The sequence below is a fragment of the Giraffa tippelskirchi genome, chromosome 5 (assembly GCF_054371585.1).
Source record: "Giraffa tippelskirchi isolate mGirTip1 chromosome 5, T2T-mGirTip1v1.2.pri, whole genome shotgun sequence".
Taxonomy (NCBI): domain Eukaryota; kingdom Metazoa; phylum Chordata; class Mammalia; order Artiodactyla; family Giraffidae; genus Giraffa; species Giraffa tippelskirchi.
Window position 1 is genome coordinate 120844883 of NC_137279.1, and position 26639 is coordinate 120871521.

General features: G+C 38.7%; 1 protein-coding gene across 2 annotated transcripts; it reads right to left on the minus strand.

Annotated features, from left to right (window-relative positions):
- Positions 1 to 3304: 3304 nt before the first annotated feature.
- Positions 3305 to 26245, minus strand: LOC145507184 (vascular cell adhesion protein 1-like). Of its 2 annotated transcripts, XM_081493164.1 has the most exons (8): positions 25997 to 26245; positions 25180 to 25458; positions 22451 to 22771; positions 18505 to 18780; positions 16130 to 16450; positions 14824 to 15090; positions 10954 to 11220; positions 3305 to 4248 (listed from the first exon to the last, which is right to left on the minus strand). In XM_081493164.1, the coding sequence occupies exons 1-8, from the start codon at positions 26058 to 26060 to the stop codon at positions 4091 to 4093; spliced, it is 1953 nt and encodes a 650-aa protein (XP_081349290.1). In that variant the 5' UTR covers positions 26061 to 26245; the 3' UTR covers positions 3305 to 4090. The 2 variants fall into 2 exon arrangements, with proteins under 2 accessions (XP_081349290.1, XP_081349291.1); XM_081493165.1 differs by lacking the exon at positions 10954 to 11220 and having other exon boundaries at positions 25997 to 26233.
- Positions 26246 to 26639: the final 394 nt, after the last annotated feature.

Sequence of the window (26639 nt, forward strand, 5' to 3'; positions counted from 1 at the left end):
CAGTCGCTCAGTCGTGTCCGACTCTTTGCGACCCCATGAATTGCAGCACGCCAGGCCTCTCTGTCCATCACCAACTCCCGGAGTCCACCCAAACCCATGTTCACCAAGTCGGTGATGCCATCCAACCATCTCATCCTCTGTCGTCCCCTTCTCCTTCTGCCCCCAATCCTACCCAGGATTAGGGTCTTTTCCAATGAGTCAACCCTTCACATGAGGTGGCCAAAGTATTGGAGTTTCAGCTTCAACATCAGACCTTCCAATGAACACCCAGGATTGATCTCTTTTACGATGGATTGATTGGATCTCCTTGCAGTCCAAGGGACTCTCAAGAGTCTTCTCCAACACCACAGTTCAAAAGCATCAATTCTGCGGCGCTCAGCTTTCTTCACCGTCCAACTTTCACATCCATACATGACTACTGGAAAACCATAGCCTTGACTAGATGGACTTTTGTTGGCAAAGTAATGTCTCTGCTTTTAAATATGCTATCTAGGTTGGCCATAACCTTCCTTCCAAGGAGTAAGCGTCTTTTAATTTCATGGCTGCAATCACCATCTGCAGTGATTTTGGAGCCCAAAAAAATAAAGTCTGACACTGTTTAACCCAAAAGAAAGCAGAAAAAGAGGAAATATAAAGAACAGATGGTATTATCTTACACCATATACAAAAATTAACTCAAAATAGACAAAGACATAACCTTAAGACCTAAAATTGTAAAACTCCTAGAAGAATACATAGGAGAAACCAACAAAGGACTAGCATCCAGAATAAATATATACACACATATATATATGAATATTATATATATTGAATATATATATATTGAATTTTACATGTGTGCCTGCAAGTTGCTTTAGTCAAATCAGATTTTTTGTGACCCCATGGACTGTTGCCCACCAGGCCCCTCTGTCCATGGGATTCTCCAGGCAAGAATACTGGAGTGGATTGCTGTTTCCTCCTCCAGGGAATCTTTCCAACCTAGGGATCGAATTCCTGTCTCTTCCATCTCCTGCTTTGGCAGGTGAGCTCTTTACTACTAGTGCCACCTAGGAAGCCCATATAAATAAATAAATAAATATATTTATTTATTATATATTGTATATAATATATAATATATATAATATAATATATATATATATAATAATATATATAATATATATATTATATATTATATATTATATATATATATATATATATATATATATAGACCAGGGATCGAACCTGCGTCTCCTGAGTTGGCAGGCAGATTCTTTATCACTGGGCCACCAAAGAAGCCCATTGCTTTAGGGTAATATATATATATATATATATATATACACATATATACATATTCCAAAATATATAAAGGTATTTTAAAATCTCCCCCAAATCAATAAAAGACAAACAACCACTAGGAAAACAGCAAAAGAAATGTACAGGTATTTAACAAAAGGGCCAGCTCCAATGATCCTAAACACAGAGTCCTTAAATATATGATAAGAGGTTCAACCTCACTAGTAAACAGGGAAATGCAAATTCAAACCATATGGAAAATCATTTTAAGGCATAAGAAAGGCAAGTTTCAAAGTCAGAGGGTGTCACCAGTAAGCTGTTTAGTAATGTGAACTCTTCTTGCTGCTGTTGGGAGTATAAATTATTTCAACTACTTCAGAAAATAGTTTAGCTTTCCTTATAAACTTGAAAGTGTACATTTCCTGCAATCCAGCAATTTCATTAGAATGTATACACTATGGAGGAATTCTTGCACCCTAACTTAATTGGTACGTGTGATTCAGGAATATGTAAAACATTGTTTATAGAAACTTTAATCATATTGTAAAAACTGTAAACAGGTCAAATATCCATCAATGGTAGGATATATATATATATTCTATATAAATAAGTTGTGGCAAAATCTTATAATAAATAGACATAGCTAAATATAACAATATGGGTTAATTAAGCAAAAACATAATTTTGAGTGAAAAATAGTCACTGTCAATTATACCATTTGATTATATTTAGGGGCTTCCCAGGTGGCACTAGTGGTAAAGAAATTGCCTGCCAACGCAGGAGACACAAGAGACAGGACTTTGATTCCTGGGTTGGAAAGATACCCTGGAGGAGGAAATGGCAACCCACACCAGTATTCTTGTCTGAAGAATTCCATGGACAGAGGAGCCTGGCAGGCTACAGTCCATGGGGTGACAAAGAGTCTGACTCGACTAAAGCGACTTAGCAGGCATACATGTAAAATTCAAAAGCTGGCAAACAAAACAATGTTCTACTTAGGGTTACCTATATAGGTATAAGGACTTCCCAGTGGCTTAGCAGTAAAAGATCTTCCTGCAAATGAGGAAACACAGGAGACGCAGGTTTGATCCCTGGCTTAGAAATATCCCCTGGAGAAGGAATGGCAACCCAATCCTGCATTCTTGCCTGGAAAATCCCATGGACAGAGAAGACTGGTAAGGTAAATGGACTACAATCACAGAGTTGGACATGACTGAGTAAGTAAGCATGCATATAGGTATAAAATTTGGGGATTTTATACCTCAAAGAAAGGGAAAAGTTAATGTACAGTCCAAGATATTGTTGAATCCTCAATAACAGAGCCAGAGAAGGCAATGGCAACCCGTTCCAGTACTGTTGCCTGGAGAGAATCCCATGGATGGAGGAGCCTGGTAGGCTGCAGTCCATGGGGTCGCTAAAAGTAGGCTCAGTCGGACATGACTGAGCGACTTCACTTTCACTTTTCACTTTCATGCATTGGAGAAGGAAATGGCAACCCACTCCGGTGTTCTTGGCTGGAGAATCCCAGGGATGGCGGAGCCTGGTAGGCTGCCATCTATGGGGTCACACAGAGTCGGAAAAGACTGACAAGACTTAGCAGCAGCAGCAGCAACAGCAGCAGTAACAGAACTACAATCAGTAAGTGGAATCTAAAAGGATTTGAAGAACAATAATGTTCTATCTCTTCACTTTAATGGTACATACGGCTGTTCACTTGCCGCCCTTTAACGTGTCCATGTTCATCTGCATTCACTCTTTCTGTGCATATTATATTTTAAATTTTATTTTAAAATTGCAGATTCCAAGGCTACAAAGCAGATATTTCAATTCAATAGGTTAGGATGGCCCCAAGATAAGTAAATATTTGTAAAGTTCCTGTGGTGATTTTGATAAAAGTAATCTGAGGACCACACTTCAAGTATCTGCTTATTATTACCATGGGTTTGAACACTTCAGTCTTGGGACCTGACATTACAAAAAGAGTTACAACATGATTGAAGGAGGCAACTTATAATAAATAAACACACAACTCTTTCAATTCCAGAAATCATTGCTTTACTGTACAAAAAAAAAAAAAGCCCTAAATATTTACAAAAGAAAATCAAAAGAAGTTGCATTTTTAGACCACTTGGGAAAATTACACAAGAGTCTGATGAACAAACAACATCAAAAAATGCCTCCGTACCATATCAGTACCACCCAGAGAAATCCAGTCAACCATTATACCATGGATTGAAGTGTTTAGTACCTGAAAGTCAACCCAGTGCCCTCTTGGTCTATCATTTGCCTATAACAATACAAAACCCTGGCATCTTTACACAACATGAAATTGTTGCCCATGAACTTTATAGGAATAAAATTTTGTTATAGGAATAAAATTTTGTTACAGGAAATAAAATATTAAAAAGATGAAATAGTTCAGCTGCCAGCTTATATTAAGATGCATTAAGTTATAACAATCAGTTCAAGCAACATTTTAATAATTTTAGATATGTTGACTCTAGTGTTTTGATATTCCAAGCAACCTTGCTACAGCATAGTTTTACATATATACAAATCATGTTATTGTATATACACATCAAGAAATTACTCCAGTCATCTCAATGGTAGTGCCTAGTTTTTAAGCAGAAATTTTCCTTTGGCTTCCTGCTCACAGTGAGGGCCATAGGCAGCTATTTCTTTCCAAGCGTTCACTGCATTCAAGGAAGCCTGAACTCCCAGTTTCTGTTTTCCTCATGGAATGACGAGCAGTATTGAGGATCTGAACTGATAGTGTCTTTGGTAGAACATTTCACGCAGTAGCTACACTTTACAAGCATTAGCACACTTTCTGTCCTTCTACAAGACTGTATGACCCTGTCATGTTGGTTTTTCTAGTAAAGTAAATAATCATTCCAATGGCAGGTATTATTAAGGAGGATGCACAATAGAGTACCAGAAGTTCAGGAGAAAAATAGTCCTTGTTACTTGCTCTTCCTGGAAAATAACAAAATGGATGCAATTAATGTCTGGTACAAAAAGATACTGTTTAATAATAAAAGTCACATGTTTTATTTTAATAGTACCATTAGTTCTCTAAAGAAAAGTGAATCAAAGCAGTGATAAGAACCAACAGGACTCAAAATGCACATTTCTTTGAATTAATCAAATAATCAGTAGGCAGTTGCTATGGTCATGATGAGTCTAAAGATGTTGTTGACGTCCACAAACTTGGATTCAAATAGATGCTGGTTCAGTAACAGGATGGAAGGAAGGGTGCAAATTTTTAGGGTTCATTTAGAAGAGTAAGACCACTCCAGTACTCTTGCCTGGAGGATCCCACGGACGCAGGAGCCTGGTAGGCTGCAGTCCATGGGGTCGCTACGAGTCAGACACGACTGAGCAGTCCATGGGGTCGCTACGAGTCAGACACGACTGAGCGACTTCACTTTCACTTTTCACTTTCATGCATTGGAGAAGGAAATGGCAACCCACTCCAGTGTTCTTGCCTGGAGAATCCCAGGGATGGGGGAGCCTGGTGGACTGCCATCTATGGGATCGCACAGAGTCGGACACGACTGAAGCAACTTAGCAGCAGCAGCAGCAGAAGAGTAAGAACTGGAGAAGACTGTTTGCTTTGGGAAATATAAGTATATACTAAAGAACTAGAATTCTGATCATTATGAACTAAAATAACTAACCGGTTCTCCAAGAAAAGTATTGTAACACCTAGTATGCCACCATTATAGTCAAACATCACCTGTAAGATAGTAAGGAAAGAATTCTTGCCGATGATTTCTTTAGAAATATATAGAAACTTTCATATTTTGTATCTCTGAAGTAGGGCACCTTAATATACATTATGCCTCTTCAGCATTTATATCATTTCATGATAATATGAAGTTCTTTGGATAGTATTATACTTTAGCTTGAGAACCCCATGGACAGTATGAAAAGGCAAACAGATAGGACAGTGAAAGATGAACTCCCCAGGTTGGTAGGTGCCCAATATGCTACAGGAGATCAGTGGAGAAATAACTCCAGAAAGAATGAAGAGATGGAGCCAAGGCAAAAACAACACTTAGTTGTGGATGTGACTGGTGATGGAAGTAAAGTCCAGTGCTGTAAAGAACAATATTACATAGGAACATAGAATATTAGGTCCATGAATCAAGGTAAATTATAAGTGGTCAAACAGGAGATGGCAAGAGTGAACATCGAAATTTTAGGAATCAGTGAACTAAAATGGACTAGAATGGGAATTTAATTCAGATGACCATTATATCTACTGCTCCAGGCAAGAATCCCTTAGAAGAAATGGAGTAGCCATCATAGTCAACAAAAGAGTCTAAACTGCAGCACTTGGATGCAATCTCAAAAATGACAGAATGATCTCTGTTCGTTTCCAAGGCAAACCATTCAGTATCACAGTAATCCAAGTCTATCCCCCAACCAGTAAAGCTGAAGAAGCTGAAATTGAATAATTCCATGAAGACCTACAAGACCTTCTAGAACTAACACCCAAAAAAGATGTCCTTTTCACTATAGGAGACTGGAATGCAAAAGTAGGAAGTCAAGAGATACATGGAGTAACAGGCAAATTTGGCCTTGGAGTACAGAATGAAGCAGGGCAAAGGCTAATAGAGTTTTGCCGAGAGAACGCACTGGTCATAGCAAACACCCTCTTCCAACAACACAAGAGAAGACTCGACGCAAGGAAATCACCAGATGGTCAACACCGAAATCAGATTGATTATATTCTTTGCAGCCAAAGATGGAGAAGCTTTATACAGTCAGCAAAAACAAGACCGGGAGCTGACTGTGGCTCAGATCATGAACTCCTTATTGCCAAATTCAGACTCAAATTGTAGAAAGTAGGGAAAACCACTAGACCATTCAGGTATGACCTAAATCAAATCCCTTATGATTATACGGTGGAAGTGAGAAATAGATTCAAGAGATTAGATGTGATAGAGTGCCTGAAGAACTATGGACGGAGGTTTGTGATATTGTACAGGAGGCAGGGATCAAGACCATCCTAAAGAAAAAGAAATGCAAAAAGGCAAAATAGTTGTCTGAGGAGGCCTTACAAATAGCTGAGAAAAGATGAGGAGTGAAAGGCAAAGGAGAAAAGGACAGATATACCCATTTGAATGCAGAGTTTCAAAGAATAGCAAGGAAAGATAAGAAAGCTTTCCTCAATGATCAGTGCAAAGAAATAGAGGAAAACAATAGAATGGAAAAGACTAGAGATCTCTTCAAGAAAATTAGAGATACCAAGGGATCATTTCATGCAAAGATGGGCACAATAAAGGACAGGAATGTTATGGGCAGAACAGAAGCAAAAGATATTAAGAAGAGGTGACAAGAATACAAAGAAGAACTACACAAAAAAGATCTTCATGACCCAGACAACCACGACAGTATGATCACTCACCTAGAGCCAGACATCAAGTAGGCCTAAGGAAGCCTGACTATGAACAAAGCAGTGGAGGTGATGGAATTCCAGTTGATCTATTTGAAATCCTAAAAGATGATGCTGTGAAAGTGCTGCACACAATATGCCAGCAAATTTGGAAAACTCAGCAGTGGCCACAGGACTGGAACAGGTCAGTTTTCATTCCAATCCCAGAGAAAGGCAATGCCAAAGAATGCTCAAACTACTGCATACTTGGACTCATCACACGCTAACAAAGTAATGCTCAAAATTCTCGAAGCCAGGCTTCAACGTATGTGAACCGTGAACTTCCAGATATTCGAGCTGAATTTAGAAAAGGCATAGGAAACAGAGATCCAACTGCCAACATCCGCTGGATCATTGAAAAAGCTAGAGAGTTCCAGAAAAACATCTACTTCTGCTTTATTGACTATGCCAAAGCCTTTGACTGTGTGGACCACAACAAACTATGGAAAATTCTTCGAGAGATGGGAATACCATATCACTTGACCTGCCTCTTGAGAAATCTGTATGCAGGTCAATAAGCAACAGTTTGAACTGGATATGGAACAACGGACTGTTTCCAAATCAGGAAAGGAGTACGTCAAGGCTGTATATTGTCACCCTGCGAATTTAGCTTATATGCAGAATACATCATGTGAAATGCCGGGCTGGATGAAGCACAAGCTGCTGGAATCATGATTGATGGGAGAAATATCAATAACCTCAGATATGCAGATGACACCACCCCCATGGCAGAAAGCGAAGAAGAACTAAAGAGCCTCTTGATGAAAGTGAAAGAGGAGAGTGAAAAAGTTGGCTTAAAACTCAACATTCAGAAAACTAAGATCATGGCATCTGGTCCCATAACTTCAAGGCAAATAGATGGGGAAACAATTGAAACAGTGACCGATTTTATTTTGGGGGGCTCCAAAATCACTGCAGATAGTGACTGCAGCCATGAAATTAAAAGATTCCTCTCCTTGGAAGAAAAGCTATGACCAACCTAGACAGCATATTAAAAAGCAGAGACATTACTTTGCCAACAAAGGTCCACAAAGTCAAAGCTATGGTTTTCCCAGTGGTCATGTATGGATGTGAGAGTTGGACTATAAAGAAAGCTGAGCGTCAAAGAATTGATGCTTTTAAACTGTGTGGTGTTGGAGCAGACTATTGAGAGTCCCTTGGACTGCAAGGAGATCCCACCGGTCAGTCCTAAAGGAAATCAGTCCTGCATATTCATTGGAAAGACTGATGTTGAAGCTGAAACTCCAGTACTGTGGCCACCTGAGGCAAAGAACTGACTCATTGGAAAAGACTGATGCTAGGAAAGATTGAAGGCAGGAGGAGAAGGGGGTGACAGAGAATGAGATCATTGGATGGCATCACCGCCTCAAAGGATATGAGTTTGAGTAAGCTCCGGGAGTTGGTGATAGACAGGGAAGCCTGGCGTGCTGCAGTCCATAAAGTTGCAAAGAGTAGGACACGACTGAGCGACTGAACTGAACTGAACTGATATTTTAGCTTAAGTGTTACTTAAACAGAGAGGCATCTTCTGACCTACATTTCCTCCAGCCTAAATTAGGAACCTTAATATACTTTTTTTCCCTAATATATTTTTATAACCACTACATTTTCCCTCCATAGTTCTCACTACAGCTTATAGTTAAACGTTTCTTTGATTATCTATTAATTTTGGTTTCCTCCTTCAGACTGTGAATTACATGAGATAAGAATCTAATTTATTTTTGATCCATCACTGTATAGCCAGTAACTGGCTCAGTGCTTGGAGTAGCTTGCACCCAATAAATTTTTTTTTCCAATAAATATCTTTTGAATAGTAATAAATTTTTTTCTTTCTACATCCTATCATTTTGTCATTTTTTTATAAATCGAATATATAAAGTAATAGTATTCCAAAACTTGAAATTTAGTACTCTTTCTACTCTACTAAAATCATCTAACAGTTACAATATTATTTCACATTTTAACCTTATAAGAACATCTGAAGAAGACATCATGGTATTTACTGGAGATTCATCTCTATTTACATTTATAGTTGCATAGCACAGTATGATCTCACAAATACTACATTTTTTCAAGTGGTATATATATTGTTTCAGTCCTGGAAGAAATAAGTGATTTGGCCTTGGTAGTCATTACTTTACTTCTAGGGGTTTCTAATTACTGGAGGTCAACCAAGAAGAAAAGAATCATTAGATGAAGGGAAGCCCATTTTTGAATTATTGAAGTCAAGAATGTATCACCACAAATATAATTATAACTATCTTATTTTTCTACTTTCCATTGCTAGAGTAGAACTAGTCAGAGTATGAGTCCTAATTTAATGGGATATTCATTATCAAAATTACAGTTAGGCATCAATATTGATGACATGGTAGGTAATGGTATTTTTGACCTATTGTTTTCTTTTCAATTTAATAAATATTGTATTATCTTTTCTCTTTGGTTTCCCCCTCAAACATCTATGGTAAAATTTTGCCAATCAGTTGGTTACCAGGGCAACCTTCAAATACAATTTGCTATTAGCTGTATCAACACTGAAATCCCTAAAGATTCCCAACCATTTCTATCATTGGACTACATTTGAGCAAATGTACTTTTAAAACAAAACAAACAAAAAATAGTTTCAAATATCAGCTAAATGCAAAGGTTGACTAGATAAAAATTTCCAGGAAAATGACAAATTTTTGTTTCCATTCATTTATAGTTCTTTGAAACCATAATTAGTTTGGGGGTTCTAGCTGAGTGCCTATAATATACTTCAATTGTTCATTTAAGTAATGAGTGAAAAATAGCAAATATATAAAGTTACTAACTTTATAAAGCAATTAGAAAAGACAACTGTGTATGAGAAAGAGTTAAAAAGTGGAGAAGAAGCTTTGATATGTCTTTAAAAGAGAAACACTAACTACAGAAAAAATTATAAAAATGTTAGGAGTGCAAGTTCCTGGAACCAGGCTTAATTAAATGTGGTCTGGAGCCATCGGGGATGAAATAGGAATAGGTGAATTTCAATGTACTCATAATGGAGATCTCAATCTGTCCAGAAATGTCCCCAACTTCATTGGAAACACTAATTACACACACCCCCGTGTCATTTTGAGTGACATGATACAAGGTAAATGTCTCATTCTTTGAACACATAGTAACTTCATTGGCCAGATCAACTCTTTTCAGAATAATCACTGCATGTGGATGACTAAAAGTTTTACATGTAATAGTGATATTTTCCCCTTCTTTAACATTTCTAGATGGATGTATTGATATTGTTTTGAGGAGGTACTGTGAAGACAGAAAATATATGGTGAGGCATGTAATCTTGAGAGATTTGGCCAGATGAGTAAAATTTTAAGTCATTTTCTGCCCCAGGTGTAAATTTTCTTTACATTGATGAGTAGTTGCTGTAACCGGGAGCTCAGTGCCAGAGGCTCTTAAGAGTTGGTATTTGTTTATAATCATGTTTATTTCAAGTTTGGCTTCCAGTACACAAAGGGGGCTTATTAGCACTCAAGGAGTGGAAGATTGAGTAGTAAAGGCTGACAGATTCTATTTCCACTGATAAGATCAACAGATCATATGGTGTGTTCACAGTAGGATTAGCAGGGTTTGAAGATTAAGAGGCCCCTGAGATTCCTCTGCTGAGGCCATTGCCGCCTCCCTCCTTTTCTCCATCAGAATACATCAGGGTGGACAAGGATCTTGGATATCTAAGGAAGCAGTTCTGCAGTCTAGAGACTCATTATGCTGTTCAACATTAAGATCACCATTATCAATTATTATCCTGTAAAGAGTCAATCCCAGAAAATATGCAGTCACTTTGTGTTCAGAGAGTGACACTCTCTTCGGGTAGGAAGGAAAAGGACCTGGGGAGAAACTTGCTTTTTCCATGCGCCAATTCTACTTCTTAGTTTCCTAATAACCCTTAAGGGAAGGTTTTGAAAATGGATTTAAACACGTAAGAAAGGCAAGACCTCAGAGACAAATGATGAATTGTCAACGTCTCAAAAAGCAAATGGGAATTCTACACTGACTTATGATAAAAAGTCAACATACTGGCTAAACTCCTTAGGACAGAGCACCTGTACATGATAATTTTAGGAAACACTAAGAAATAACCATAACCGACATGGAATTCAGTTCCATTTTGCCAACTCATTCATCTAACGCTTGAACTTCTTTACAACCCACCAAGCTTGTTATAAAACTAACAAGAAGCAAAAATAACAAAAAAACAAACTAACCTTTAACATCAAGTGTTAGGCTTCTTAGCCGTGAGCCAACTTCATTTTTAGATTCACATTGGTATACTCCCGCATCCTCTAACTGAGCCCTGTGGATAGTATATGTACCATCTGTAGACTTTAGCACTGTGTAGCCAATCTTTGCTTTTTTCTTCAGAATTATCAAAGTTGGGGGAACATTCCCACATGTACAGGAGATAACGACAGTGTCTCCTTCCTTGACACTCTCAGAAGGAAAAGCTGTAAGCTGTATATCTTTTGGAGCAACTGTGGAAAGAATTTGAAAGTACCTCTTATTGAATGACAATCAATCGTCATCGAATGGACAGAGGAGACTGGTGGGCTAGTTTACGGGATCGCAAGAGTTGGCCATGACTTAGCAACTAGACCACCGCTGATTGAAAGAAGTGTAAACAAATTTCATATTAATTTAATGACAGTAGCAATAGCTGTCAAGATAGTACTTGTGCTTACTGTTTGCATTAAATATTTATGGAGGCAATTAGAGAAGTCAAGCATTTACTGAATTCTTGTAAAATGATCATGTTTTAATGAAAGAAGACATCTTATGTTTTTCTCATGTTCCTTAATACAAGGGTCCCCTACCACCAGGCCATGGACTGCTGCCAATCTGTGGCCTGCTGAGAACCCAGTCACACAGCAGGAGGTGAGCAAATAGTGACCAAGCTTCTTCTGTATTTACAGACCCTACCCATGGCTCGAGAAGTGAGGTGGGAAGAATACACAGAAGAATTATTCAAAAGACCCAGATAACTACAATGATGTGATCACTCACCTAGAGCCAGACATCTTAGAGTTCAAAGTCAAGTGGGCCTTAGGAAGCATCACTACAAACAAAGCTAGTGGAGGTGATGGAATTCCAGTTGAGCTATTTCAAATCCTAAAAGATGATGTTGTTAAAGTGTTGCACACAATATGCAAGCAAATTTGGAAAACTCAGCAGTGGCCACAGGACTGGAAAAGATCAGTTTTCACTCCAGTCCCAAAGAAAGGCAATGCCAAAGAATGTTCAAACTAGCACCCAGGTGCATTCATTTCACACGCTAGCAAAGTAATGCTCCAAGCTAGACTTCAACAGTACGTGAACAGAGAACTTCCAGATGTTCAAGCTGGTTTTAGAAAAGGCAGAGGAACCAGAGATCCAACTGCCAACATCCGTTGGAACATAGGAAAAGAAAGAGAATTTCAGAAAAACATCTATTTCTGCTTTATTGACTATGCTAAAGCTTTGACTGTGTGGATCACAACAAACTGTGGAAAATTCTTAAAGAGATGGGAATACCAGACCACCTTACCTGCCTCTTGAGAAACATGTATTCAGATCAAGAAGCAACAATTAGAACTGGACATGGAACAACAGACTGGTTCCAAATCAGGAAAGGAGTACATCAAGGTTGTATGTTGTCACTCTGCTTATTTAACTTATATGCAGAGTACACATCATGCAAAATGGCAGACTAGATGAAGCACAAGCTGGGATAAGATTACCGGGAGAAATATCAATAATCTCATATGCAAATAACACCACTCTTTTGGTAGAAAGTGAAGAGGAACTAAAGAGCCTCTTGATGAAGGTGAAAGAGGAGAGTGAAAAGCTGGCTTAAACTCAGTATTCATAAATGAAGATCATGGCATCCGGTCCCATCACTTCATGGCAAATAGATGGGGAAACAATGGAAACAGTGACAGGCTTTAATTTTGGGGTTCCAAAATGACTGCAGATGGTGACTGCAGCCATGAAATTAAAAGACACTTACTCCTTGGAAGAAAAGCTATGACCAACCTAGACAGCATATTAAAAGCAGAGAGGTTACTTTGCCAACAAAGGTCCATATATATAGTCAAAGCTATGCTTTTCCAGTAGTCATGTATGGATGTGAGAGCTGAACCATAAAGAAGGCTGAGTGCTAAAGAATTGATGCTTTTGAACTGTGGTGTTGGAGAAGACTCTTGAGAGCCCCTTGGACTACAAGGAGATCAAACCAGTCCATCCTAAAGGAAATCAATCCTGAATATTCATTGGAATGACTGATGCTGAAGCTGAAGCTCCAATACTTTGGTCTCCTGATGCAAAGAGCCAACTCATTAGAAAAGACCCTGATGCTGGGAAAGATTGAAAGCAGGAGGAGAAGGGGAGGATAGAGGACAAGATGGTTGGATGGCATCACTGACTCAATGGACATGAGTTTGAGCAAGCTCCGGGAGTTGGTGATAGACAGGGAAGCCTGGCTTGCTGCAATCCATTGGGTCACAGAGTTGAACATGACTGAGCGACTGAACAATAACAACAGCCCATTGCTTGAATTACTGCCTTAGCTCCACCTCCTGTCAGATCAGTGGTGACATTATATTCTCATAGAAGAATGAACCCTACCGCACTTGAATCTCCCCAAAACCAGGCCCTTCTCCCATCCACGGAAAAATTGTCTTCCATGAAACCAGTCCCTGGTGCCAAAAAGGTTGGGAACTGCTTCCTTAATGTAATTCTTACCCAGCTTAGCCAACAAATAGCTGTTTAAAAACAGTCATAGATTTCAAATGTGAAAAATAATTTTTTTTTTTTGGTCACTAAGTTGTGCAACTATTTCTTGAAGTATAAAAGGCTTCTGAGTTTTGAGCTAGACCATTCCAGATCAAGAAATTAAGCTGTGCAAAGATGGCTCTTACAATTCTTAACACAACAGTTGTCATCCTAGGCTTAGTATATGACATACAACATCTCTGTTACTATGCAACCTGCGGAGGGAGGTACCACATCACCATTTTATAAGTGATGTTCCCATTAAGATTATTTGCTTTGTGACTAGATAGTCTTTCCTCAACCAAAGCTACATCCTAAGAGCTTTCTTTAAGGTAGTGCATTGCTCTTCCTAGTTTCTTCCTTTCCTTTAAAATACAAATAATTATTGTAACAAGGTAACAAGACAGTCACTAACACTTTAGTGGAAATAATACCAAGGGGTAAGAGAGGAATGGACAGCCCTAGTGAAGAAGAGGACCTCCAACCCCAAAAGGGAAGTTATGAGGGAAATCCAAATTGACTACTTCATGACTTTGCCCAAAAGTGCCTAGAGCTTCAACCTGTCAACTAGAAATTATTTTGTTCTCAGTTTTGCCTCTCTATTCTGGAAAGAATGGGTCTGGATCTCCTAACTTAATCCATCCTGGTGATTCTATGCCATTTTATTGATGAACCAGAGGGCAAGGTCAGTGCTACTCAGTCTCTGAATTTATAAAAGATTTAAGCGGCTTCTTAGCCTTCTAAGCAAATCCTAGCAGTCATCTTATGAGATTACCACAAGGAATTTAATCCAGTTAGATAAGGTGATTTTGTATGCTAGGTGCTAAGTTGCTTCAGTCATGTCTGACTCTTTGGGATGGAGCATAGCCTGCCTGGCTCTTCTGTCCATGGGATTCTCCAGACAAGAATACTGGAGTGGGTTGCCATGTCCTCCTTAGGGGATCTTCCCGATCCAGGGATAGAACCCACATCTCTTACATTTAACCTGCATTGGCAGGTAGGTTCTTTACCACTAGTGCCACCTGGGCCCTAAGTAATTCCAAAATATGTATATACATCTTTCTATCCTTTTTTTCAACACCATAATCAATGCCTCTTAAGTATGACTGGAACTTTTGGCACAGTTCCTAGAGCTAGCCTTCCACTTGAGGTTGAAAGAATTTTAGGATAGGTGACTTGGAATGGTTCACGGGGATAACTATTCCAGGAGCTTTCCATGCAGAGGAAATATCATGAGCTCTTCAAAAGGCTCGAAGCTTTTTATTTTAGAAAATCTTATAACCAAAATTAGACTGGCGCTAATAACTCATTTAATCACTTTAGCTCACCTTGGATAAGTAATTTGACTTCTTTTCTGCTTATTCCAGCCTGGTTAATGCCTTCACAGATATAAACACCAGAATCTTCCATTTTTGTAGACATGAAGGTGAGAGTTGCATTCTCAGAAAGAGGCTGTAGATCCCCATTACTTAGCTGCCTGCTCCACAAGATTCTGGGAGCTGGAAGGCCATCGCTAGAGCATGTCATATTCACAGAACTACCTTCCTCCAGGATGGAGGAGGGACTGACCAAGATGGTTGTATCTCTGGGAGCAACTGAAAAGGTAAAGGACACTTGTTAGCTTGGCTGGTTATACCCTGCCAAAGAGTTTTACTAATGTTATAAAACTTGGCTATGTGTTCAGTGGGTTAGAACAATTTGTATCTTGATAACTTTACCAAAGGAAGTTTCTGCCCCCATTTACTATAGCAGATACAGAATAACTGTTGTTGCTATTGTTTAGTCCCTAAGTCATGTCTGCTTCTTTGCAACCCCATGCACCATAGCCTGCCAGGCTCCTATGTCCATGGAATTTCTCAGGCAAGAATACTGGAGTGGGTTGCCATTTCCTCTTCAGGGGATCTTCCCCACCCTAGGATCCAACGCGTGTCTCCTGCATTGGCAAGCAGATTCTTTACCACTTCCCTGGTGAGGGAAGCCCAATACAGAATGATAGAGTAGAACATGGATGCATCATGAATATTTACTCTCTTGCTGTCAAAGATTGGATGGTCAATGATAGTCTGTATTGATGTTTATGGTACATTAAACATGACCATGAACCATGTAAACCACCTATGAAAAGGTTGACTCTATTTTTCTACCTCTTGAATCTAGGCTCCCCTTGTGATTAACTTTTACCAATATACCCTGGAAGAAGTATCACTCTCTTGAAACACTGCACTCTGGTGACTAAATCTATGCTACATTCCCTAAATCTATGCTACACCACATGGAGAAAGGAAGGTCCAGACACCCCCAGCGAAGGCTCAGATGTGTGAATGAAGCTACCTGGGACCACCCGCCACCGACCTTCTAATCGACTGAATGAATATGTAAGCTCATCTAATACCATACTGAACATTCCACCCATTTGACCTCTTCTCAAAGTGCCAGCTTAGAATCATAAGCAAATAAACAGTTGCTTTAAGCTTGGAGGTGGTTTTTTTTCAAAAAAAACAATCAATATTTTGTAGTTTCTTTTCAATTATTTTTTCACAATGGTTTCAACTATGAACTTCATGTTGACTATTACCTGGGAAACCTGATTAAAAAAATCATAATATATTGTGAATACATCACATATGTACTTACCATTAACATAAAGCGTTTGTGTACTCTGCCTTTGTTTGGGTTCAAATTCCATTTCATCAATCGGTAACTGAGCCAGACAAACAAGAACATTTCCAGTATCTTCAGTGGTGGGGATGAAGGTCTTCTCCAAACTTTTGGTCTCTAGGGCTTTCTTACGTATATCTTTCGAAAAGATTTTATTCATCATAATACTCTCCCCTTTAAATAATTCAATCTTCAGCCGGTCAAAAGGATATACGTTAGGAACCTTGCAGCTTACAGTGACTGGGTTTCCACTCACTAACGGACCACTCATTTCAATTTCTGGATCACTAGGGAAGGCTGCAAATATCAAGCAAAATATGAGGTTTATATGTGACACTAGGAGAAAAACAGAGTTAATCTTTATTAAATGTGAAGGTCTCAAAATGAAGGTTTTAATTCACCTGAAATAAAATGATTACTAATAGATGGATCACAACATTAAATATAAATATTTATGATATCAAATATAAATAATGCTGGAAACAAAAAATACCTAGCACATCAAGTCATCAAGAAATAAATACACTTCTTACTCTTCTCTCCTTAGTGATACAATCTTGCTGACAGCTACGGACTAGTCTTTTCAAAGGACACATCAGCTTCTACCAACTTACTTAGTAAATATATATTCTAAGCATTGTATTATTTTTCGTGATATATTAGACGTTTACTGTGTGCTAGTTCCTTAATATTCATTATCTCTGTCTTCAAAGCAGCCTAATCTAATGGATGTTAACTCATTTTAAAGCCAGAAAAACGTACAGAGAATGTATTTGATAGCTAGGGAGAGTTATAAAACTTATAAAGGCTAAGAGTCTGCCATTTAATGTCATATCTAGTAAGTCACCCAGCTGAGACCAGAATTCCTATTTCTTTGATCTAGAGCCCAGGCTTGGGCTCACAGAGCCATGCAGTTTAGACATTTTTATTTCCAACAGCCAAATTTAGGCAGATAGTTTTAAGTGTTCCTTGGATAATACTTGTAGTTCCGAAAAAAATATAAGAGATTTAGATTCTAAATAATGTTTATAATACATCTGATACAAATCAATAAAAGTGAGATTAGAATGGTTATGAAGAGCAAGAACAATGCTGAATATTCTTTCTTTCTCCTTAAGCAAAATATCGTCAAAGTGATAGGTTCTCTAATGTTTCCACATGACCATAAGGCTTCACTGCTTGTTCTCATTGCTGTTGGGAATGTGCCTGCATCAGCAGCTCCTAGACTCTTGGTAACATGGTAAAGGAATCACATTGCTTCTTTGGAGAGATTCAGATATCTTTCTGGACATGCTCTAACTCATTTTGAACAAAATCCTGAGGGGTAACACAAGTTTGGGCAGGATTTCTGGAGGAACATGTCCACAGTTGTTCTCTTGAATTCTGCTGAACAATAATAAGGCAGAATATATGGGCTATGTGCTAATCATTCAGTCGTGTCTGACTCTATGCAACTCCATGGACTATGTAGGCCCCCGGGCTCCTCTGTTCATGAATTCTTCAGGCAAGAATACTGGAGTGGGTTGCCATTTCCTTCTCCAGAGGATCTTCCTGACCCAGGGATTGAACTCGCATCTCCTGCATTGCAGGCGGATTCTTGACCATCTGAGTCACCAGGGAACTTTCTGATCACTTTGCATATCTTGTCCCCTATTCATTACAAACCAAGTAACTCGAGCAATGGCAATTCATAGAGATTGAAGCTATACAGGATTTTTGTTAAGGTGACAAGAATAGCAAGAAGAAGTGTAGTATATGTATGTGGTATAAATCAATAACTCAGATCTACTGAAGTCTCCTGGTGCTTCTTTTCACCTGAGCTGCTGTGCTGACCGTCCCCGGTGATCATTCTAACTCCCAGGTTTTCTCCTGCTCCCCATTGCCTCATGTCTCCATCCTGCCAATCAGCTTTCAAATGTGCCTTCAAAACTGGAGGTTTGGGCCTCACCCCCAATTTGAATACCAAGCAACAGTCATCCCACCCCATGATCTGAATGGGCACTGACACTACTCTTTACACACAAGCATCTCCGTATACACCATATACACCCAGAGCAGGGTGGAAAGCAGGGAGTATGAAGTTTGTTCAAGTCCATGATGAGAGAGTATCAACACGACACAAACTAAGGATTGGGGATGCTCAGTTCATACATAATATATACTTAAGATTTAGGGCAATTAAGTTGAATCAAAAACTCTGGTTTGGAGATTTAGGAACCATTCCCAATGCTAAACTTCCTTCCTAAACATAAAGATCTTGTTGTGTATCACAGATTTCCATTCTGCTTCTTCCAATGGAACTGGGAACAATGACAACAACAAAACAGTAAACAATTCTGAAAACCACTTACAGTAGGGCTTCACCTGGATTCCCTTTTCCAGTTTCTTTTGCCCACACATCACAGTGCACAGGTAGAAATGTTCGTTCTCAAAACTCACAGGGCTCAGGGTCAATGTGGACTTGGAGCCCTCGCTCCTCACCTTCCCGTTCAGAGGGCTGTCTATCTGGGTTCTCCAAGAGAAAGATGGGGACTCGCAGTCCCTGACATCACAGGTCAACACGACTGAGTCGCCAATCTGAGCAGCAATCTGAGGTCCAGGAGAGATCTCAACAGTAAAGTTTTTCTCTGGGGTGAGGGGAGAAAAGAACAAGAAAAAATAAAATAAAATTATTTTCTTCTTTCATCAAAGTTTAATACACTGTATTTTTTCTGGCCTCTTTTCACTTAACATCTGTGCCAAGAATATATTACTCCTTTCCACTTTGAGACTATCAGGAAGGGAACCACATCTTTCAAGAACAAACCCACAAGACGCTGTGATTCATTCATTAAACAGATTGAATAAGGATAAAAATTTGTAGATGGAGATTGGCATATTTTCCTAAAAAAATTCATTCTCCACTCAAATGTATTTATCAAATTCCTATTACTGTGGAACAATAGCTCAAAAATATGAGGTTCCAGTGTATCAAGCACTATTTAAACCACTTTACATGTATTAATATTATCTCATTGAATCCACACAACTTCATGATCTGGTATCATTACTTCTTCTCCTTGACTCTCATTTTCTGTTTCTACTTTTCCTTATTTTCCTTCCCTTCCTCCTCTTCCTCCTCCTCCCCTTTCTTCCTGAGGAAAAATGATAATTTCATCCAGCTTGCAAGTGGCAAAATTAGGACTTGGAGCCAGGTGATGTAAGATCCCAGCTTTTAACTTGAACAACTAAATCAAAATATCCTCATGAGGAAATAAAATCTAAGAAAAGTACTGAAAAAAAGCTATATAAATATGCCTTCCGATTAGAAGCAGTACCCATAATGGACCAGTACTTAAAACTTCTATATCAACAAAATAAAGTTGTACCATTGAAAGTCACACAGAATCACACTGAAAACAAAGTAAAAATCTAAGCATTAAAGTGGTATGCAAGCCACCTCTTAAATTTGTTTAACACAATGTAAAAATACAATGAATTCAGGGACTGAAAACTGAGATGCCAGGTCAAACTCCTAAGTCTCAAATATCTAGGAAATCTCTTTGGCTGCCAATGCTATCCCCATGGGGCATCCTGGCAGCTTTGGGATGACTACTATCCCAGGAGAAAAGGAGTTTCAAATCTTGACTCTATTCCCCTGGTGAAAGTGGGAACCCTTGAGCACCTCTGAAAGTGACAGATGAGACTCCACAGAAAACTCGTCCTTATAAACAGTCGGCTGGAGGCAGAAGAAAGAAAGCTCAGCATGTACATGATCCAAAGGCACTACATTTTGAAGGGTTCTCATCCATGCCAGAAGACTTTTTTCAGTTTGATTGATCTAACAGGGCCATTATGGTATCTTCCAAAGAATGCTTTCCTTAAATTACCATAACTGATATGCTATCAGATTTTTGAAGAGAAATTTCATTCAGAACAATAAGCGCTCTTTCTGAATTCCTTATATACTAGTGTGAGAATGGAGAAGTTAAAGATCTACTTCCTGCCTATGAACAGTCTCAGATTGTTCTTTACAGTTGCTGCATGTGTTATCGTGTAAACTCATGGCTCCTGGAAAAGCAACTCTGAGATAGAAAAAAGTGAATGTCAGTCATGTCTGACTCTTTGCAACCCCATGGACTATAGCCACCAGGCTCCTCTGCCCATGGAATTCTAGGCAAGAATACTGGAGTGGGTAGCCATTCTCTTTTTCAGGGGATTTTCCCGATCCAGGGATCAGACTCAGGTCTCCTGCAGTGCAGGCAGATTCTTTACCATCTGAGTCACCAGAGAAACCCCCAAGGGACAGAAAGAAGAGGAAAATTCAAGGGATGAGACAATGAAAGAACAATGAGCAATGAAAAAGAACCAAAAGAGCAGAGCCATGGAAGCTCTGGCAGGAAAGATTTCCAAGAAGCAAGAGTAAGGTGAGTATATAATTGTGCTAAACTACATAACAGTCAGATGGATCATCAATAAAACTTAATGAAGTAATTTTGACATTGAAGCTATTTCACTATTGCTAAAATCTCAATGACAGCACCTTTTTCACATATTGCTTATCTTGAACAATTAATTTCACCTCTTTTCGGTCTTTCCCAACAGGGTTATCTCCTTCACAGACATAAATCCCAGAATCTTCTGCCCTCATAGAAATTAATGTGAGAGTTGCATTCTCAGAAAAGAGCTATAGATTCCCATTTTCTAATTTCTTGCTCCAGAGAATCCGTGGAGCTGGTAGACCTGCACTGGTACATGTCATCGTCACGGAGTTGCCTTCCTGAAGCCTTGTGGAGGGATTCACAGATATAGCTGTGTCTTTGGGTGAGACTGAGAAAGCAGGGCACAGTATTAGTCATTGATAAGCATCATTATGGTCCCACAGGGCTATTGTGTTTCTCTCATAGACTGTATTTACAGCTTTCTCAATTTGACATACTCTGCCAAACTAGTATAAAGGATTACTGAGTCATAAAAATTAGTCAATCCAGTTTCTGACTGATTTGATGGAGTTACTTTTTTTGATGTTTGGTGTTTTCAGATGGCCACAGATACTCAGAAATTAAGAAAAACTCTTAGAATTATGTGATTCAATCTCCAGGTAAGGTACAAATTCCAGCTCAGCTTCCTTGCCAAATGTTCATGCAAGTCAGCTTCAACACTTCCCGTGCACAAGGCAGTCCATTGCCTTATAGTAAATATTGTCCATTTGATTTTTGGACAGCTCTGATTATTAGAACATTTTCCCTCTATTGAGCTGAAATCTTTCTCTTTGTAACTAACTTCTATACACTGGTCATAGTTCAGTCCTCTATTGCTAAAGAATAATCTAAATTTCACTTCTACATGATAGTCATTCAGATACTTAATTATGGCTCTCATTTCCAAGTTTTATATTGCTAGGAAAAAATATCTCCTATTTCTGACTATTCTTCTCAAAACATTGATAAAATCCTTTCCATCTCATTCTGTCTCAGCTAAACATGTTGTAGAAGGCAATGCTCCTTTTAACTATGGTGTCTAGAGAAGACCAGGACATTTTAGTCTAGAATAGAGCACGGTGAGTCACTGCTACACAGCTTTGGGATTACAAGACTGTCTCAACTCCCCCAGCCATCTCCGAGAGTATGGAAACAATCAAACCTCATCTCCTCTCTCCCACTCCATGAACACGTCTCCAGGTATGCACACACATATACACTCACACACAGACTAAAAATTGCTCATAAAACTTCTATACTTTGATATTTAAAGGCACGAGATAAGAGTTTACAAAACATAATTTAAAACATTTCATCCCTTGAGCCTGTTATTTCTCACTACCCAATCAGGTGGTGGTGATTTAGTCACCAAGTCGTGTCCGAGTCTTGTGACCCTCTGGGCTATGGCTGTGGGGCTCCTCAGTCAATGGGATTTAATAGGCAAGAGTGCTGGAGTGGGTTGCCACTCCCTTCTCCATGGGATCTTCCCAATCCAGGGATAGAACCCTGGTCTCCTGCATTGCAGGCAGATTCTTTACCAACTGAGCCACCAAAGAAGACCCCCAATCAGGTGGTATTATTATTATTCTCCCTTGGTAGACTGAGAAATTAAGTGAACCAAAATCACAGTTAATGGGGCCATCCATACCTTAAGTTCAACTTTCTCAAACTTAATTCAGTGCGCTTTTTATCAAATTATGCAGTTGACAAAAATTATGATCTCAGTGAATCAAAACAGCATAAAAACTACAAACATGTTTCTTCTTGACTGTAGCTGCTCGGTTTATTCCTGTATACATCCAAGAGTATATTCCCATAAACAGACACAAGTACTTACTGTAGACTTCCAGTTCTTTTGTAGTTTTCCTTACTTTGGGTGGAGTACCATCATCATAAAGGTGTAATGTAGCTTGACAAACAAGAGCTTTCCCAATATCCTCATCAGTAGGCGAGAAGGTCACTTCCAAGCTTTTTGTTTCCTGGGCCTTTTTTTCTGAAGGCTCCAGAAATTCCTGTATTTTCATGGAATGGTTGTCTTTCAACAATTCTATCTCCAGCCTTTCAAATGGGTAAACATCAGGCACCGAACATGTGACTGTGACTGGCTTCCCGACCTCTGGGGGGCTACTCAAATGAATCTCTGGATCCTTAGAGAAAGCTGCAAAGGTCAAACGAGTACATGCATGTGGATTTTTTGTTCATATTGTATAAAGTCCCTTACTGATTTAAATCAATGTAACCTAAGTCTAATATTTTTGTGAATACAATCTTAATACAGCAGAATGAATTGTTTAAATAGCCTTTCATGGTTTGGGGTGCGTTCAAAATCAGAACAACCTGTTAGAGAGTTCTTCAGTCCTGATCCTGCATGTACAAAGGGTTGCACGTTGTCAGAGTAAAAGGAGGGAGAAGAAACTTATGTTTATTGAATACTGATACGTGCCCATCCCTGTGTTATTCATTTAACATTGATGACTTTATTTTATACTCACAACAACCCTAAGAAATAGATACCGCATTTCATAGATTATGAAAGCATAGATTTAGCATATTTGCATAACTTTGCTAAGGTCACACAACTAGTAATGGTAAAGTTGGGATTTAAACTCAAGACTTTTATTATTCTGTATTGCTACTGGGACTTTCATTGTGTTATATCACAGTCATTTATTTTAGTGAGGGCAGATATACTTCATTTTATAGATAAGAAACCTGAGGCTTAGAATGTCATGGCAAAGAATAATTATTGGGATAGATAGGCTAAGAAATGAGCAACTCTAAATAATTAGCTTCTGAAAATGGTGTCTCTGAAAGACATTCATCCGCTAGAAAGGTACACCTGTGCGATCTTTAAGTTATGGAAGGCAGATTTGCCTCCCAAAATGTCTAACTCAACATCTAACTACTATTCCACTTGAAATGTTTAGTGCCAAGGAAAGCACTAGTTCAGTGAGCCATTGCTTTCTTTGCAAGGCTGCTTTCCATAGCAAACCGCCATGATGGTAACACATTGGCTTGATTCAAGACTGTGAAATAAGAAGAATACAAAGGTCCCAACTCCAGAGAATTTTACAATCAAATGTGGAATGGAGACAGGACTGTTAAACATAATGAAAGACAGACACTTTTGGAAAAAAAAGAAAAACTTCAGGCAAGATAATTAAAGCCAGAAGAAACATCTGTTCTCTATTTAAATCTTCAACTATATGGTTCTGGCAAGGAGAGGCAAAGGAACTGGCAAATATTTGCTATATGAAGAAACAGTACTTTTCATTTATCCACCTATATTTCTGTCCCTTGTATTCTGAAAGATATGCACCTATAATCCATATAGTTTGCTGTTGGGTGATACAAGAACTGGCTACTTTCCCCTGTATTTACATAAGGGGGCCTTTCAAGGAGCTCAGAATGCTGTACAGACATAAACTCTGCATGTACAGCCAGCATAACTGAAAACAGTCGGCCAAGGACAGTTTCTTGAGAAGCATTAGCAACATATGGGATTATCGAAGAATCAATTAAGGTTATTGGATCAAGTTGAGCTCCACTATAGCAAAAGAAAAGCAACATAATTAGAAACGATAATCAAATGATGTCTTCCTGAAGAGATGACTATCAAGAATTCCAGTTTTCTGGCAGGGGCGGTAACCAGAATGCAAGTGATATATTTCAGGTTATTTTTTTTACTCTTTTTGCTTCCTTTCTTTACTAGTTTGAGAATGGATTGGAATACATTTTTGTAGGCGAGTAAACAAAGGCTATTCATTCACATTCACTAAACAAATCAAGTTCATTTTCCAAATATCCTTGAGTTTGAGCTGTTGAGCATTAAGAGTTAATGGCACCAAACAAAAACAGAAGTCAAACCTCCTAAATTTATCTCTGCTAAAGTCAAATGAGTGAAAAGTTTGCAGATATTTTTCTTCCATCTAAGGGGGAAGGTTTTGTACCGAAGCCCATTATTAATTATGGATCTCCTACTTAATCTTTAAACTAATTTTAAGTACCAAATTGCTTTAGAATAAATGAAGTATGGAATTCATAGATTATTTGGACACATGGACAAGTAAACATATAAGGATCCAACCTGAAAAGAATTAAAAAAATAAAAGAACCTTAGAGAACTTTACTTTATGGCTAAGAAAACTGAGGCCTAGAGAAGCTGAATCTTACCCCTTACACATGGTCACCATATTCATGGCAAAGTTGGAAGCAGAAGCCAAGATTTGGGTCTCTAGTCTGGTGGTAGATTCAGCTGTCTTCTAGATTTCTTGCTGCAGTATGTCCCCTAGCCAAGAATCTGGACACAAATATCCTTTTTAATTTTTTTCTCTTAAAACTATCCTTTTAATCATTAAAAAAAACTATCATTTTATCACTGACTCAATGAACATGAGTTTGAGCAAGCTCCGGAAGCTGGTGATGGACAGGGACGCCTAGCGTACTGCAGTCCATGCGGACGCAAAGAGTCAGACATGACTGAGTGACTGAACTGAACTGACACTTTTAAAGAACTTATTTTAAAGCAAAATGGAGAGAAAATCAAATATTGTCTAAAGTACTCACAGTAGATCTCCACTCGGATTGCTTTCTCCAGTTTCTTATCCCCGCAAATCACTGTGCACAGGTACTGGTGTTCATTCCCGAAACTAACAGGATGCATGATCAGCGTGGATGTGGTCCCCTCATTTTTCACGTTTCCATTCAGTGGACTGTCCATCTGAGTTCTCCAAGAAAATGATGGGGACTCACAGCCTGCTGTGCTGCAAGTCAGTGAAACAGAGTCACCAATCTGAGCAAATATTTCGGGTTCACTTGGGAATATGTCGATTTGGGAAGCTTGAGCTATGAAACCAAAAAGAGAAAAACAAGCTTACCACTCGTTGGTTCAGTATTCTACCCCTTCTGCTCTGTTCTAGTATAACACCCAGATCTGGCTGATCTCTTTCCTAAACTGCTTCTAAGTAATGCAAGGCAGCACTGGAGTCCCTGCCAAAGGAAGGTATTGAAATTATGTTCACTTAGGAGAACTTTCACTTCTGACTTTGATGCCCATTTATCAGTTGTTTTGTCACTAGCCTAGTTTGATCTCATTATCCAGTACAGGAAGCTAAAGAGACAGACCTTCCTAGAGATAGAATCCAATTACTCATTCAACATTGCCAAAATCCAAAAAATATCAACTTTGCTGCTCTATGACAATATAATGGTATAAATTAATAACAATAGTCAATAGTATATTAAAAGTTAGGTTAAATTAAGTTTTCCCACTCTTCAAAAATCCTTCTTCCTTTCTTTACTATCATAACAAAACTGACTGAAGCCAAAGTCAGGGCTAAAATGGAATGCTAGCATTTGGAACAAATCAAGGAGAAGAACTTACAAACTGCAAACACCATCCAAAGAATATCTGAGGCTCGAAGGATCACAAACATTTTCCTAAGCATTTTAAGTTGCTGCTCTTATGGGAAAATGATTCCAAAATGCTTCTTTCTGTCCCTCCTGAAGGTGCCTGGGAAGAGTCTCGAGCTCCTAAAGCCAGTGAGGTTTGGTAAGGAATGAAATAGAAAGTCAGCTCTTTATAAAGTGTCTTGTTGCAGAGGCGGAGGGAAATCCCTTCAAGGGGAAACCTGGAGCAGAGCCAGAAAAAAAGTTTAACTGACACCCAGCCAAGTCCAGCATTAACCCCTTCCATGGCACTCAGTGCTGAAACTGCTCTCTCCATGACAGAAAAAGAAAACACTTTCAAGGCTAAAAAATGAAAACTTTTTCTTGCTTTTCATTCCAAAAGGATATCTTGCTTGATAGATAAATGCTAATGCTTGTTTCAGAATGAGGCTTTCTGAATCCAACAGGGGAGAAGAGAGTCAGAGAAATAGTAAATTACACTCTAGTTCTTGAAGGGGCTGAACAAGCACTATGTCATGTGAACTGATTTTTCTCCATTATGAAGATATATTTGCAATTCTAAAACAGAGACTACATTTTCTCATGCAAAGAAAAGGAAAAGATCCTTTCTTTTGATG

Bases quoted from the DNA above. Each gene is read 5' to 3' on its own strand.
- LOC145507184 (XM_081493164.1), bottom strand. From the start codon at position 26,060: ATGCTTAGGAAAATGTTTGTGATCCTTCGAGCCTCAGATATTCTTTGG. The intron at 15,091-16,129 runs GTAAGTACATAT...TTACCTTTTCAG, and splicing joins ACAAACGCTTTATGTTAATG to TTGCTCCCAGAGATACAACC. The intron at 11,221-14,823 runs GTGAGCTAAAGT...TTCTTTCCACAG, and splicing joins AGTCAAATTACTTATCCAAG to TTGCTCCAAAAGATATACAG.